Here is a 15,810-nt window from a genome sequence, read left to right on the forward strand (position 1 = left end):
CAAGTCTCGATATGCAGGATGTCATCGTCATAACTCACGTTGACGTCATGTCAGCCGGTTATCATGTTCTAGTGCATTAATATTCAGACATGTTTATGTCCCGCAAATAAAAGGCGAGCTTCAGTGTTTGGACAGGAAGTCATCATGAAATCTCTTACCAGTTTCCAGATTCAGAGACGAAAATCCACTTTTTTCCCTTCGGATTGGAAAACTCATTGATGACATCTTCGCAGTCTAATCTGGAATTGCAATGTCTTTTTCAATACAACAGAGAAGCCAACCCAGCGACTAATGGGCCCTACCTGTTTTAGGAAGGGATTATACTGGCGACCCTTGCCGGGCGATGAAGGTAGACTATGGAATAATTTAAAAGACGTACACGTATGGAATTTGATCTTAAAGAGGGTTTTGAAAAGTGTTCCTCTTAGAAGCATCGCTAATATAATATAATATAATATCCATCCATCCATCCATTTTCTAACCCGCTGAATCCGAATACAGGGTCACGGGGTCTGCTGGAGCCAATCCCAGCCAACACAGGGCACAAGGCAGGAAACAAACCTGGGCAGGGTGCCAACCCACCGCAGATAATATAATATAATATAATATAATATAATATAATATAATATATACATATATATATACACTGGAGAATATAACTTGCTCCAACGGGACACGCAGACCTCAAAAGCGGGGCCCCTTAGGCGCGGGCCTGGGGCGCTCGACCCACTTGCCACCCCTAAATGCCGCTCTTGCATCAGACTGATGAGCTTCTCAGGTCCAAAATATCCGCGTTATTTGCATTGTGACATGGAGGAGTATTCATTGGTTGTCAGCTCTCATGCACACAGAGCTCAGTCCCTGCGACTAAAAATAAATCTGGGGGGAAAGCCACAGAGTAGATGGAGTGAACCACAGGGTGTATCAGACTACACTGATGGCCTTCATGGGACCGGCGTGACTACCTTCTGTTATGTTTATCAGCCAGGGTTTCCTCCAACGGTTGGGGTAAAAATACTGTTTTTTATGTAAAGGTGCAATATAAATAAAATATATTATTATTATTATTATTATTATTTTGCCTTTCATATCTATCTATCTAGCTAACTATCTATCTATTATATAGTGCCTTTCACATCATATAGTGCCTTTTATATCTATCTATTCATTATATAGTGACTTTCACATCTATCTCTGTTATATAGTGCCTTTCATGTTTATCTATATATATATATATTATATAGTGCCTTTTATATCTATCTATCTGTTATATAGTTCCTTTCATATCTATCTATATTATATAGTGCCTTTCATATCCTCACAGGTGGTGCAGTGGTATTGCTGCTGCTTTGCAGTAAGGAAGATTGTGGGTTCACTTCCTGGTTCCTCCCTGTGTGGATAGCGTTTTGAGTACTGAGAAAAGCACTATATAAATGTAATGAGTTATTATTATATCTATCTATCTTTAAATGATGATGATGATGATGATGTGGCCCACAGTCTTTGTTACCTGAGTGGATTATTTACTTTGTGTACTGTGCTATGTCTCTGGTGCTTTGTGGGTGGTTCTCCTGAGAGGCGGGGTCACATGTCCATCACCACAAGGTACCGCCCTCAGCCCTATAAAGACAGGGGGTATCCCACAATACCTTGTAGTTCATCTGAATGTGCCTGCAAATGGCGAGTGTTTCTTAACATTTTCCTGTGAATTGTGCTTATTGTGATTTTCTGGATTTCTCACCACTTTGCTCTGTTTTTGTGACTTTGCCTCTGAATATCTCCAGTGGGACTTGTCTGTGTTAGGGTGAATTTGTGTTACAAGCAACTCCATTTTGTCTTTTGTGCCTCTGGACATTTTTGAAAGTAAACCTCTCTGAATTTAAAGATTCTGTGTTTGCCCTAGCGCTAGCCGGGTTTTGATCCCTCAAGTGTCGGCATCTTTGGAAGTTTTTGGGATGTGTTTTGCTCTGAGGGCTGCTGAACATCTCCTAAGATTATGAAAATGAAGGCGATGACTGAAAACAGCTGGAAAATTTGTCTAATGTGACATGTCCTTAAGTAAATAGCTGTACATGTAAATCTAACTTTACAAAGCTCTGCTGAGGCGAACGGAAGATATAGATGCAATCAGGAACGATGAAGATAGAAAAGAAGAAGACGTTAGTGTCACACCAGGAATATAAACTCACCTGTAGATGGAGGACGGCATTGTCAGGTGGGGCACAAAGCCAGGGTAATAATATGAAGCAGTATTTAGGTCAATCGACAGGTTTGGGTAGGTGGGCACTGGCCGAATGGCATCCTTGCTGAGGTATGGGTGAAATCCAGATGGGTAAACATCTGCTTTGTTTCCTGGATAAACGTCATGCTGACCAGGCCTCAACAGCCTGCAAGGTAAAAAAAAAAAAGGGAAAGCAAAGATAAGCCAAGTGATGGCAACTCAACACACTGTTAGGGGCCAGAAGGAGATACGAGCATTCAACACAACCAGTCTGTGGATGAGAGGGTCACCCGTGATTGTATGTGGACCACCTTGGTCCTCCAGCGTCTTGGGTCTTTGTGGTCTCAGTATAAACCTGAGATGATTAGAGCACAGCTGAGGAGACACTAACATGATAGATAGATAGACAGATATGAAAGGCACTATATGATAGATAGATAGATAGATAGATAGATAGATGAAAGGCACTATATAATAGATAGATAGATAGATATGAAAGGCTCTATATGATAGATAGATAGATAGATAGATGAAAGGCATTATATAATAGATAGATAGATAGATAGATAGATAGATAGATAGATAGATATGAAAGGCACTATATGATAGATAGATAGATAGATAGATGATAGATAGGTGATAAATGAACAAATTACCGATTTAATTAATTAAGCTTATTTGTGCCAAGGTGGAAATTCATATTTTTACAGAAGCGCAAGAAACAAAAAAATAAATAAATAGATCATAATTAAAGTTTACCAACGCAATTATCTGTGTATTTGTGTGTCTGTCTAGTTGCAATGTCTCTGTCATTCCAACAGATGGCACATTCCATATCAAATGGCATATAACAGAGATATAGGAAATGCATTTGTCATTCCAACAGATGGCGCATCACAAACACTTGTAGTAATGTATTTTAGAAGAGTGTCCCACTACACCCAGGACAGTCACTGGGAAGTCAGGAATTTGTGTCCAGTAGATTACAGTTCTCTTTTTTCTGTCCATTGATTTCCTGATTTCCCACCAGCATGACTGGGTTTCCTCCTGACACCCTGTAAACACTCACCCCATACTGGCCGGGAATGCTGGTTCAGGCCCCACGCCCCTCTGCAGGTAGTGAGAGGCTCCATTCTTTTGTTCTTCTTTTAGGAGATAAGCTGGAGAACCCGAGTGATCCTGAGATGGTCTGAATCCAAATGGCTGTAAAGTAAAAGTTAAAAACATTTAATGTTTCTTTTAACAGCTCATATCATCACCACACGCTTCACTTGCATTATCTATCTACAAAAATGTTTCATTTTCTCTTCTGTTTTCCAAAGGCTTTTACTCCAATGTAGGATCATGTAAAGTTTATTGAGGCAGCACAACGTCAAATGGTCACCTGCACCTCCACTCACATTAAATCAAGCGAGTGCTGAATGAAAGTCTCCAATCAGCATGACGTGACGTCACCTTTCCATTTAGGTCTCTCATTCCCGTCACCGTGGAGGAGTGTAGTAAGTTTTTTTTATATATCTGTCAGGCTCCGCACTTTCCACTAAAGACACACCAAAGTGGTCCATCGTACACACTGCTTGGTCTTCCCCACTTGAGGACTTTTGTTTAGTTAGGGATACGCGTGCTTCTCGTGCTGCGGAGCTCTGAGTTTCAATTCTGCTTCTTTTGCATCTTTAGGATTGTGATTGCAGTCGGAAAAGAAACTCAGAGCTCCAGATGGACAAAACACATCCTGAGTTTTTTTTTTTTGTTTTTAGACAATTTCTTTTATTAGGGATTTGTTTGTTTTTGTGTACCCCTTGGGGTCAGAGAGCGCAGGGTCAGCCATTACACAGCAAGTGCAGCTTAAGGGCCCAACAGAGTAGGATCCCCTCTGGCAGTAACAGGGATGTGAGCCGGCAACCCTTCGGATATCAGCACCACCACTCCGCCTAACTGTGCTGGTTTAAGGAAGAACTTCAGAGAGAATTTCAATTCTAATAAAGATGTATTTCGTTCAGAGCTCTATAAAGTAATGTGGTGGTAGATGTTTTACTTCCTGTGGAGGACACAGACGTACGACTCAGCACATCAATCCCAAAAAACACAGCGAACACCATAAAGAGTAAGAGGGCAGTGTAGGCCACAACTCGAAAAAGACAAATATAAAGAGAATAATAATAAACCACAGCTTACCTGCTTCTCTGCACTCCTCCAGAGGTCACACGCAGCTTTAGTAGGCGCAATGGTGCCGACGGGCGCCGATTTCATTTTCTGACTGCCGCCTGAAGGAACGCCGGGATTGTGGCATGGAGGGCTGCTTTTGAAGGTGGGGGTCTGTGCCAGGGCAGCATCGGTGCCATACGATACGTCTGAGGGCAAAAAGAGCAAATCTTAACTCGGCCTGCCAGGATTACAGAGCAATGAGGCTCGCTCGCTCTCTCTCTCTCTCTCTCTCTCTCTCTCTCTCTCTCTCTCTCTCTCTCTCTCTCTCTCTCTCTCTCTCTCTCTCTCTCTTTTTCTCGCTCTCTCTCGTCTCTCTCTCTCGCTCCCTCTCTCTCGCTCTCTCTCTCTCGCTCTCTCGCTCTCTCTCTCTCTCTCTCTTTCTCTCTCTCTCTCTCTCTCTCTCTCTCGCTTCTTCTCTTCTGCTCGCTCGCTCGCTCTCTCTCTCTCTCTCTCTCTCTCTCTCTCTCTCTCGCTCTCTCGCTCTCTCCTCTCTCTCTCTCTCTCTCTCTCTCTCTCTTTTTTTTCTCTTTCTCTGTCTCTTCTCTCTCTCTCTTCTCTCCTTTCTTTCTCTCTTTCTCTCTCTTGCTCTTTTTCTCTCTGTCTTTCTTTTTTCTCTCTTTCAGTCTCTCTCTCCTTTTCTCTTTTCTCTCTCTCTCTCCTTCTTTCTATCTCTCTCACACTCTCTCTCCTCCTCTCTGTCTCTTCCTTTTTCTCTCTTTGCCCTTCTCTTTTTTCACAGTCTATTTTTCTCTTCCTTTTTCTCTCTCTTGCACTCTCTCTTTTTTGTTCTCTTTCTCTCTGTCTTTCTCTTTCTCTCAGTCTATTTTTCTCTTTCTTTTTCTCTCTTTATCTCTCTCTTGCACTCTCTCTTTTTGTTCTCTTTCTCTCTGTCTTTTTTCTATCTCTCTCTCCTTCTCCCTCACTCTCCTCTCTCTCTTTCTTGTTCTCTTTCTCTCTCTCTTTCTTTTTCTCTCACTCACTCTCTCTCTCTCTTTCTCTCTCTCAAATAAGAACAATCCTGACGAATGTCGATTTGGGGATTTCCTCCTCGGTCAGGCCAAGCTGGCCATTTATAAACCAAGAAGAGAGAAAGTCAAATCAAGCAGGCCGTGTGAACTGACGAGGTACCTCACGGACCTGTGAAAGTATATTTAGAATATCAGTTGCACAAAATGCCCCCAAATGTGAATTCTTCTGTGAAAAGACGGCGTGTTCTCGAGTCCGCTTGTACACTTGAGGGTTAAGAAGTTGATTTTCTTTGTTTTCTTTGTTTTCTTTACTTATGATAATGTAAATGTTTTGTTGATAATAAAGTTCAAAACTCTGTCTTTCTTCATTTTTATTTTGAGACTTTCATTTTTTAAGATTATTAGGCATCTTATTAAATGATTATTTATATTAAGATGTGTCCTCTAAAGCGTTACGATTAGCCGACACTGAATTTTCAAATCTAAGATACGCTGCTGTCCGGTGGGCTTTTGGACGAGGAAGGAAGACTCAGATGGCTGTCTGCGTCTAAAACATCGGAGGATGTAAGAGACCTCAAGTGGGGTGTACTTATCTCAGGGTCTGCCCGTCCGAAGACGGGAATAGTAAGGAACAAGGATAACAGAAAAGAAGGGAAGGACTCCGCCCAGGGCCGTCTCCATAAACGTGGAATGTCCGGTTGTTTTTTAATAAGTTGGGTGAAGTTTAACGTGACATGGCAAGATCGGGTACGGTGGCACTGGTCGATTGCTTCGTATTTCAGATGCGGCTTTAATTGCCGGTGTTGTTTTCACGCGATCTGATCCGACGGAGCGGTAAAAGGCACAACGGGGTGGGGGGCTTTTGGAAAAAAAAAAAGTGAATGAGCACCTGAAGTGAAGTGAAGAAGTGCACACCTCACCGTTACAACTCAAAAGTGTGATCCGCTCGTCCCGACTGCCATCCCGCACGTTCACTTGACCCCGGCTTCAGCTGGCGTGGCGCGTCGCGTCTTCGAATCACCCATAAGCCTTTGCGGATGTGCTGTAGTGCGTGCGTCATTTTCAAATCGCCTTTACTTTTTGATTCATCCTCACGTATACAACCGGGGGCTCTCTTCCATTGCACATTTGATATTTAATCACAATTTCATAAACGTCTACTTGAGTCATTTCCACAACAGTAACTCTACTTTTTAACTCCAGGATGGCAGCTGGGTCCTTTACGGTTCGCGCAGCTCCTTGCGACATCATCTTGTTTCAGAACGCACACATACCAGGTGAATTGGACTCTACAGTTCCCCTAAAACGCAAGGAGTTACAATTAAAAACACATTTTCAAAAGAATTAAAGTTGTACTCCAAGTACAAAGCATTCGGTCACAGGGAAGGATCTAAAACGCTTTATAAAAAGAGAGAGAGAGAAAGTCACAAACATATTGAGACCAGCAAGAAGGAAGCCGGTGAGGCGATGGTGCGATGAGCGGCTACAGGATGTGGCTGGCACCTTTAGTGGCTGCCTGCTGGCCGACTCACCTGAGACTAACAGTATGCACTCTTCTCCTGAGAGCTTTGGGGTGAGAAACCAAAACACTTTGTGAACTTTTACCACCGCGCCATCGACAGACCTCCTGGCCGGATGCATTAGTGGTGTGCTTTGGTAACCTGACTTGCCAGAATCACAAACTCCTCCAGAGGTCTGCTCCATACAACGGGGCTGACCTTCCAGCCTCACAGCATCAACTCCGCCAGACGTCGCCTAAGGGGACCTCAATCCATCATCTCCGATGGCAGCCACAGGACTCATCCCCTGTTTACACGTCTGTCCTCTGCGATGCGTCACTCCTCGCTCCCCACCGCTTCATCCCCCAGGCCATAAGGTCACTGAACTGCCAGCAGTCTGATCCTCCCTGCCCTGCCCTGCCCTGCACTGTGTGCTGTACCCACCTGCTGGTTTATGAGCAATTGTGCTATATGTTACCGCTTCTTTGAACTCTTATATCTGTTTATGTATTTATTGATGTATTCACCTTCTGCTACTCTTATTTATTTATACTTCATCACAACTGTGCTCCAAGAATTGCAGTGTGCTGTTGCTGTGTATGTGACAATAATGATCTCAACTCCAGTCTCTAGCATCAGCCTTAGCGTCTGTCATTGCTTATCGTGCAGCTCCCTCTAGAGGGCGCTGCATCCACCCTGATTGGTTGCTCTTAATACTGCATGTCATCGGGTGCCGACAGCAGTCAACTCTTTTTGACTTCACAATCCTCTGTGTTGGGCATCACCGGTAACAAGTGAACACACCAGTGGACCCGACCGTGTTTGCGTTTGACCGACACGTCCTGCATACAGCATGCCATCCATCCATGCACCCATCTTATGGTGGGAAAGCTGCAAATATTGGGCACAACAAAGGGAGAATCACTGGACGAGGCACCAGCCCATCGTAGTGTGAATAAAACTGCGCAATTATGTGAAAGTAGCATGAAGAATCTTAAATAAAGATAATAATAATAGTGTTTAGTAATAATAATGAAGCAGAAGTGTACATCGTATACATTTCAGAAAGTGAAGGCATCAGAAAACTTTCTTAATCCACTGCAATTTTAAAAAGTCAGTTCTACTGTTCATGGAGTCCACCTTAATAAATGATCAAGTGTTTGCCTGTTTGTGCATCTGCAGTATCCGGCTACAATGTCTCTGTCATCCCAAAAGATGGTGCGTCACAAACATTAACTCGGCTTTTATGAATAATACAGACATGTACATTGCATTTGTTATTCCAACAGATGGCACATCACAAACATTATCAACCATCCATTCATCCATTATCCAACCTGCTATATGCTAACTACATGTTCACAGGGGTCTGCCGGAGCCAATCCCAGCCAACACAGGGCGCAAGGCAGGAAACAAACCCTGGGCAGGGCGCCAGCCCACCGCAGCAAACATTAACACTTTTTTTTAATTCCATACCAACTGGCATATAACATATACCTTGCATTTGTCATTCCAACATATGGTGCATGACTAACATTAACACTTTTCTCACAAATCTCATACCAATGGGCACATAACAGAGACCTGGGCATTACATTTGCCTCTGTGTTATGAGATCACTGTGGTGGACCCCTCTAAGTATTTGAAGCAGTGCACCACCTCCACTTCCACTCCCTTAAATTTTAGCAAAAGAACTTCACCCCAACGCAGAGTAAAGGGTCTGAATACTTGTATCAATGTCATATTTCAGTTTTTCTATATTAATACATTAACACTTCTTTCAGAAATCCCATACCAGTTGGCATATAAGAAACACCTATGCATTGTATTTGTCATTCCAGCAGATGGCGCATCACAAACATTAACAATTCTTTCCCAAATCCCATACCAATTGACATATAACAGAGATAAATGCATTGCATGTGTCATTCCAACAGATGGCACATCACAAGCATTAACACTTTTTTTTAATTCCATACCAACTGACATATAACATATGCCTTGCATTTGTCATTCCAACATATGGTGCATGACTAACATTAACACTTTTCTCACAAATCCCATACCAATGGGCACATAACAGAGACCTGGGCATTACATTTGCCTCTGTGTTATGAGATCAGTCCAGCCGGTCACTGTGGTGGACCCCTCTAAGTATTTGAAGCAGTGCACCACCTCCACTTCCACTCCCTGAAATTTTACCAAAAGAACTTCACCCCAATGCAGAGTAAAGGGTCTGAATACTTGTATCAATGTCATATTTCAGTTTTTCTATATTAACACATTAACACTTCTTTCAAAAACCCCATACCAATTGGCATATAACAGAGACCTGTGCATTGCATTTGTCATTCCCACAGATGGCACATCACAAATAGTAACACTTCTTTTACAAACCCCATACCAATTGACATATAACAGAGACCTGGGCATTGCATTTGTCATTCCCACAGATGGTGCATCACAAACATTTATAGTCATGCTTTTCTTTTATGACAAATGCCTGTGATGTGCCATCTGTTGGAACACCAAATGCAGTGCATTTTATTGACTACATGTATTATAAAATACACTCCGTGCACTGGACACGTTAACACTGAAGTCTACTTTGATTTCCTTGAATTGAGCTCATCTTATGAAATAAAAGTAAAATGGGGGTCTTTTAGCTCCTTCTCTGTAGTTGAAGTGCATATGGAGACTGAGAAGGACTTCTAAACATAACCCATTAAGCTGACATGAATTAAAGCATACGCAGTCTGGTTACCAGTATGGACCTGCTCATGTCGATGTGATCTACAAGTCCCCTTTTATTTATTTATTTATTTATTTTTTAAAGAAATTCCACCCATTTTTGTGCACAAATCCCATGTAACGCTTTGTCATCGTATCTCTGAGTGTATCAGAAGCTTGTTCCAAAAAGGGGAAACGTAAATCTTATCAGAAAATAAAAGCTCGAAACTCATCCACAATGATACCGTGAGGTCGCCACCAAGCAGAAGTGTCAATGGCCAGTTTTCACAAGTCCTGCAGAAGGAGAGTCTCGTGGCTGAAAGTGGCGCAACAAGATCGTACGCTGTCACTTTTCAAGTCAAATTAATTCCGGAAATGTGACATTTACTAAAAATAAACTTGTGCCTTCTACTCTCCCGAAAATACTCTATTTCATGTTTTAAAAAGTAACTCTGGTAGATTTCAAAGTTTCGTAATTTCCATGAAACAAGCACCATGTTTCAAGATTTCCTGTCCTGTCCGGGATCCCCCCACCGACTTCCTCCTGTCACCGTCACACACGACCAGTTGTCATTTTACAAGCTCAATATGCACAAAGCATAACGCTAACATTAATAAATAAAGACCCTTAATGTTGTAAACACCCCCTCACGGCTCGGTGACGTTGCGGGTCGGCTCCACACCACCCTCTTCCATTTTTGGGGGCCTGTTGAGAATTCTGATTACGGACCAACGTGCTTTATCATCAGCTTTAGTGCTATTAGCTATGACAAGGGCGGCATGGTGGCGCAGTGGGTAGCACTGCTGCCTTGAAGTTAGGAGACCTGGGTGTTGGCTTCCCGGGTCCTCCCTGTGTGGAGTTTGCATGTTCTCCCCGTGTCTGCGTGGGTTTCCTCCCACAGTCCAAAGGCATGCAGGTGAGGTGGATTGGCCATCCTAAATTGTCCCTAGTGTGTGCTTGGTGTGTGTGTGTGTGTGCCCTGTGGTGAGCTGGCACCCTGCCCAGGATTGGTTCCTGCCTTGTACCCTATGTTGGCTGGGATTGGCTCCAGCAGACCCCCATGACCCTGTGTTAGGATTCAACGGGTTGAAAAATGGATGGAAGGCTAGCTATGACAAGGCTAACCCTGAGGCAGCTTTAAAAGGACACCATAGGCGGAGTGGTGGCTCTGAGGCTAGGGATCTGCACTAACAATCGGAAGGTTGCCGGTTCGAATCCCATAAATGCCAATAGGGATTCAGCTCTGTTGGGCCCTTGACCTACAATTGCTGAGCGCTATATAAATGCAAAGAATTATTATCATTTATTTTAGCAGAAGGGCCCTGGCCTGCCTCACCTGCCTTTTCACTTGCTGTGCTGAACGTCTGGGAGTCGAGGACGTTATGTTCTCTGAAGAAGCAGGCAGGCAGATTTCATTTTGGGCACGTGGGTGCTGAGCTTCTTCTCACAGACAGAAGACTAAAGAGACTGTCACCGGCGCACAGGACCTTTGGAAGTGTGACAAACAAGACAAGCGCATAAAACATACAAGCAATGAAATGGCATTTAGATCTGTTAGGACCCATCGATACTGTGGGCATTAAAGCTCAAATAAAATAAAATGCCTTATGACGCCTAATAAGTCCGAGCTACAGTGGTGCTTGAAGGTTTGTGAACCCTTTGGAATTTTCTATGGGACCTAAAACATCATCAGATTTTCACTCAAGTCCTACAAGTAGATAAAGAGAAACCAGTTAAACAAATGAGACAAAAATATTATACTTGGTCATTTATTGATTGAGGAAAATGATCGAATATTACATATTTGTGAGTGGCAAAAGTATGTGAACCTCACGGATGATCAGTTAGTTTGAAGGTGAAATTCGAGTCAATGGGATGCCAATCAGGTGTGAGTGGGCACCCTGTGTTATTTAAAGAACAGGATCTATCAAAGTCTGCTCTTCACAACACATGTTTGTGGAAGTGTATCATGGCACGAACAAAGGAGATTTCTGAGGACCTCACAAAAAGAGTTGTTGATGCTCATCAGGCTGGAGAAGGTTACAAAACCATCTCTAAAGCGTTTGGACTCCACCAATCCACAGTCAGACAGATTGTGTACAAATGGAGGAAATTCAAGACCATTGTTACCCTCCCCAGGAGTGGTCGACCAACAAAGATCACTCCAAGAGCAAGGCACACGTGTAATAGTCGGCGAGGTCACAAAGGACCCCAACTGAAGGCCTCTCTCACATTGGCTAATGTTCATGTTCATGAGTCCACCATCAGGAGAACACTGAACAACAATGGTGTGCATGGCAGGGTTGCAAGGAGAAAGCCACTGCTCTCCAAAAAAAAACATGGCTGCTCGTCTGCAGTTTGCTAAAGATCACGTGGACAAACCAGAAGGCTATTAGAAGAATGTTCTGTGGACAGATGAGACCAAAATCGAACGTTTTGGTTTAAATGAAAAGCGTTATGTTTGGAGAAAGGAAAACACTGCATTCCAGCATAAGAACCTCATCCCATCTGTGAAACATGGTGGTGGTAGTATCATGGTTTGGGCCTGTTTGCTGCATCTGGGCCAGGACGGCTTGCCTTCAGTGATGGAACAAGAATTCTGAATTATATCAGAGAATTCTAAAGGAAAATGTCAGGACATCTGTCCATGAACTGAATCTCAAGAGAAGGTGGGTCATGCAGCAAGACAACGACCCTAAGCACACAAGTCGTAATACCAAAGAATGGTTGAAGAAGAAGAAAGTGAATGTTCTGGAATGGCCAAGTCAAAGTCCAATCGAAATGTTGTGGAAGGACCTGAAGAGAGCAGTTCATATGAGGAAACCCACCAACATCCCAGAGTTGAAGCTGTTCTGTACGGAGGAATGGGCGAAAATTCCTCCAAGCTGGTGTGCAGGAATGATCAGAAGTTACCGGAAACGTTTAGTTGTAGTTATTGGGGGGTCACAGCAGATACTGAAAGCAAAGGGTCTGCCACTCACTAATATGTAATATTCGATCATTTTCCTCAATAAATAAATGACCAAGTCTAATGTTTTTGTCTCATTTGTTTAGCTGGTTTCTCTTTATCTACTTTTAGGACTTGAGTGAAAATCTGATGATGTTTGAGGTCATATTTATGCAGAAATCTAGAAAATTCTAAAGGGTTCCCAAACCTTCAAGCACCACTGTACATAGGGGCTTAAGAGTTGATTATTGAAGATTTAGGGATGGCACGTTAATGCCTGTGAGGTGAGCAGCAGCTTGACCTCTGTGCCAGCAGGTCAGACAAGTGTGCCACTGTGTGCCACTGTTGTCTGAGTTTGCATTACTGAACACACAGATCAAGTCAAGTCGGGGAGCAGGCACTGGTACAGCACATTGCCACCCCCACTACACGACAAAACAACTCAGGATCCCGGTTGGCATGGGCATACACGAGGTCCAGTCCCACCCTCCGGAAAGGACCCTCTATCTGCCACAGCCAGGTAACACATGCATACTGTCGATATACAGAGTGCGCCACATTTCAAAGGGGGATTGAAAAAGAAACGCTACGAGGTATCACCAAAAACTTTTTATTTCCCAAATGTAGATATAAAAAAGTTTTTTTACTTTAAGTTTTAAAAATGATTTCGCCCAAATGGTGGCCTTGACGGCTGATACACATTGGGAGCCGTTCTTGGAAGTTTTCCATCACTCTCACTAGCATGAGAATTTCTTCTTGAATAGCCTCCTTTAGTTGGTCCAAGGACCGAGGACGATGTTTGAACACCTGCTGTCGCCCTTACTCTTTGAACGCACAGCAAAATCGTTTAGCGGTCTGGAAGACTTTCATTGGCACGTAAACCGAACCGCGTGCAGAACATCCTCTGCGTCGCAGCTGCAGATTTGCCATTTTTGAAAAAAGCCTCCACTACAAAGCCTCGATGCTCACCCGACCACGGCATGGTGACGACTGAAAACTTTATTATGTACCATACCTAACGGAGCGGACCGCACCCCTCTACCTGCTTCGGGGACCCCACAGTGATTTTTTGAAATGTGGGAGTTATTTCTGCTGCACCCTGTATTTTAGATAAGCATTTAAGTTCCTATGCCAACGCTTCTGTACATAACCCAGTAGGGTCAGGTCAGGTCAGGTTGGGGGGTACACACTGGTACTCACCCACCACATGACGAAACAATTTGGGATCCCGATTGGCAACCAGGCAGGCATGTAGTTCAGTTCCACCCTCCAGAAACGACCATCTATCACTGCAGACAGGTGTTATGTGGTCATCCCCTTGGCCTGGTCCAGCCATTCGGGTCCTCCAGAATAAGCTGGATCACCCTCGGGTAATCACGCCACATGGCCGTAGTGCCGTAACTGACGCTCCCCTCACGATGCAGGTCAGGTGCCTCATTCGGGACTCCATGAGCAACACAAAGTCAAACCAGTGGCACCCGAGGACTCTCTGAAGAGACCCACATGAAGGAGTCCAGTCTTCATCTCAGGTCACTGGATGGCGGCCATGTTTCACAAACAGGAAGCGCCAGGACTCTAAAGACTTGGACCTTCGTCCTTTTGCTGAGTGTCACAAACCTCCTGACCCCCCAAACCATCTACTGACTTCATAGAAAGAGTCACCAGAGTCACACAAATGTCACTGCCAAGGTAAGTAAACCTCTCGATGACGAGGTCGACACTCTCTCTGCGGACAGACACCCTGCTGATGGCCGTGCCCAGGAGAGCACTAAAGGCCTGGATTGTTGGACCCTCACAAGCCCAGACACTCAGACCCCCTCACTCAGTCTCTCGAGACCCCCGATCAGAGCCTCCATTGACTCCACGCAGATCACAGCATCATTGAATCTCTCTTTCACCAACAGATGCCCCCCAGCCGCTGGACCCCACGACCCTGCCCATCACACAGTCTGTGCAAGCATTGAACAGAGCAGGAGGAGAACACACCGCTGACGGACCCCCAGAATCAACCGAGAGGGTCTTCCTCCACTCTGCACAGTACTCACAGTCCCAGTGTACAGGCCGGCCAGGATATCCAGCGACATTGAGGGGATCCCGCGAAGTCTCAGGAGGTCCCACAGGGCAGCTCGATCAAATTGAGTCAAACGCTTTACGAAAATCGACAAAGGCTGCAAAGAAACTGCCGACGTAAAAATAATAAATAACGTTAGAGCAGAACACGTTAGTCTGCTGACAGCATCCATTGTTAGAGGCTTGTCTGTGTCCCTTCTTCCAAGCAGCCATGAAGCAGCGGGTCGACGACGCTCTCCGCGGTCGGGTCATCATCAGTGAAGCTGCGTTGCTGCCACTTACTGGCACAGCTGCCTACTATTTTTGCCTCACAGGGATGCCAGCACAACAAGCAACCATTAATTGAATTATGAATGAGGGGGTCCCATTTTCACAGGTGGGTCCCCCTGATCCCAACTTAATTGTAAGAATCGATTAACCAAAAGGCCATCGTTCTTTAACAGCTCATATTTAGGTCTTGAGAACGAGGGGAGAGGCGTCATCACTGGATCTTCGAATTGTTCTTTCTACAGCCTCCAGTTAATCCAAAATACAGCCGCAGGAATTATTACAAGAAAAGGAAAATACGAACACAGAACTCCAGTTCTTGAATCCTTACACTGGCACCCGGGCAGACTTCAGTCCTCCTTTTAACATAGAAAGCCTTAAATGGCCTCTTCTGTTGGGTGGTCCCCCAACTTTTCCTATGGACGTCTTCTGCTTCTTTGCCTGTGTAATCAGAATATAAGTTTAACTAGATAACCGTAAGAATAGGAGCGGAAAACCTTGCATTGCCTTCGTCAACCGTTTGTGTCAAGAAATAACCCACGGATAGGAACAGGCAGTTGCCGGATCCCGGAATTGAGATGACGTTGTACAAAAACCCATCGACAGAGAAGATGCTGTCGTTCATTTTATAACAAAGGCTTAGGAAACAACTGTCGCAGTATAACGAAAATAGCAAGGAGCGAAACCAATGGCAATGGTCGAGAGAGTACCTGCCTGTAGGAGGCTATGGAAAAGACACCCAGGAGCACACATGGCCGAAGTGAAGGTCACACGGTCAGGCTAGATATCGGGCGGTGATGAGACACCGATGGGCTCATGAGAGAGGAGCGGGGAACACCGAAGGAGGAATAGGAATTAAGAAAAGCGCCGTGGGGGTGTATGGGAGGCCGCAGGCAGCGTGG

At 44.4% G+C, this 15,810-nt stretch overlaps 1 protein-coding gene across 6 annotated transcripts in view; it reads right to left on the reverse strand.

The window, feature by feature from the left end:
- Positions 1-15,810, reverse strand: part of LOC120529819 (genetic suppressor element 1-like) — a 79,918-nt gene that overhangs the window by 38,398 nt on the left and 25,710 nt on the right. For 3 of the 6 annotated variants that reach the window (XM_039753995.1, XM_039753992.1, XM_039753993.1), the window contains 3 exons: positions 4,397-4,572; positions 3,291-3,424; positions 2,190-2,387 (listed from right to left, as the gene is read on the reverse strand). In XM_039753995.1, coding sequence (XP_039609929.1) covers positions 2,190-2,387; positions 3,291-3,424; positions 4,397-4,471 — 407 coding nt within the window. In that variant the 5' untranslated portion in view covers positions 4,472-4,572. Of the gene's footprint in view, positions 1-2,189; positions 2,388-3,290; positions 3,425-4,396; positions 4,573-6,283; positions 6,796-10,960; positions 11,123-15,810 lie in introns of those variants that run through there. The other 3 variants (XM_039753996.1, XM_039753997.1, XM_039753994.1) reach the window with 3 other exon arrangements.

Source organism: Polypterus senegalus, chromosome 5 (genome assembly GCF_016835505.1).
Source record: "Polypterus senegalus isolate Bchr_013 chromosome 5, ASM1683550v1, whole genome shotgun sequence".
NCBI lineage: Eukaryota > Metazoa > Chordata > Cladistia > Polypteriformes > Polypteridae > Polypterus > Polypterus senegalus.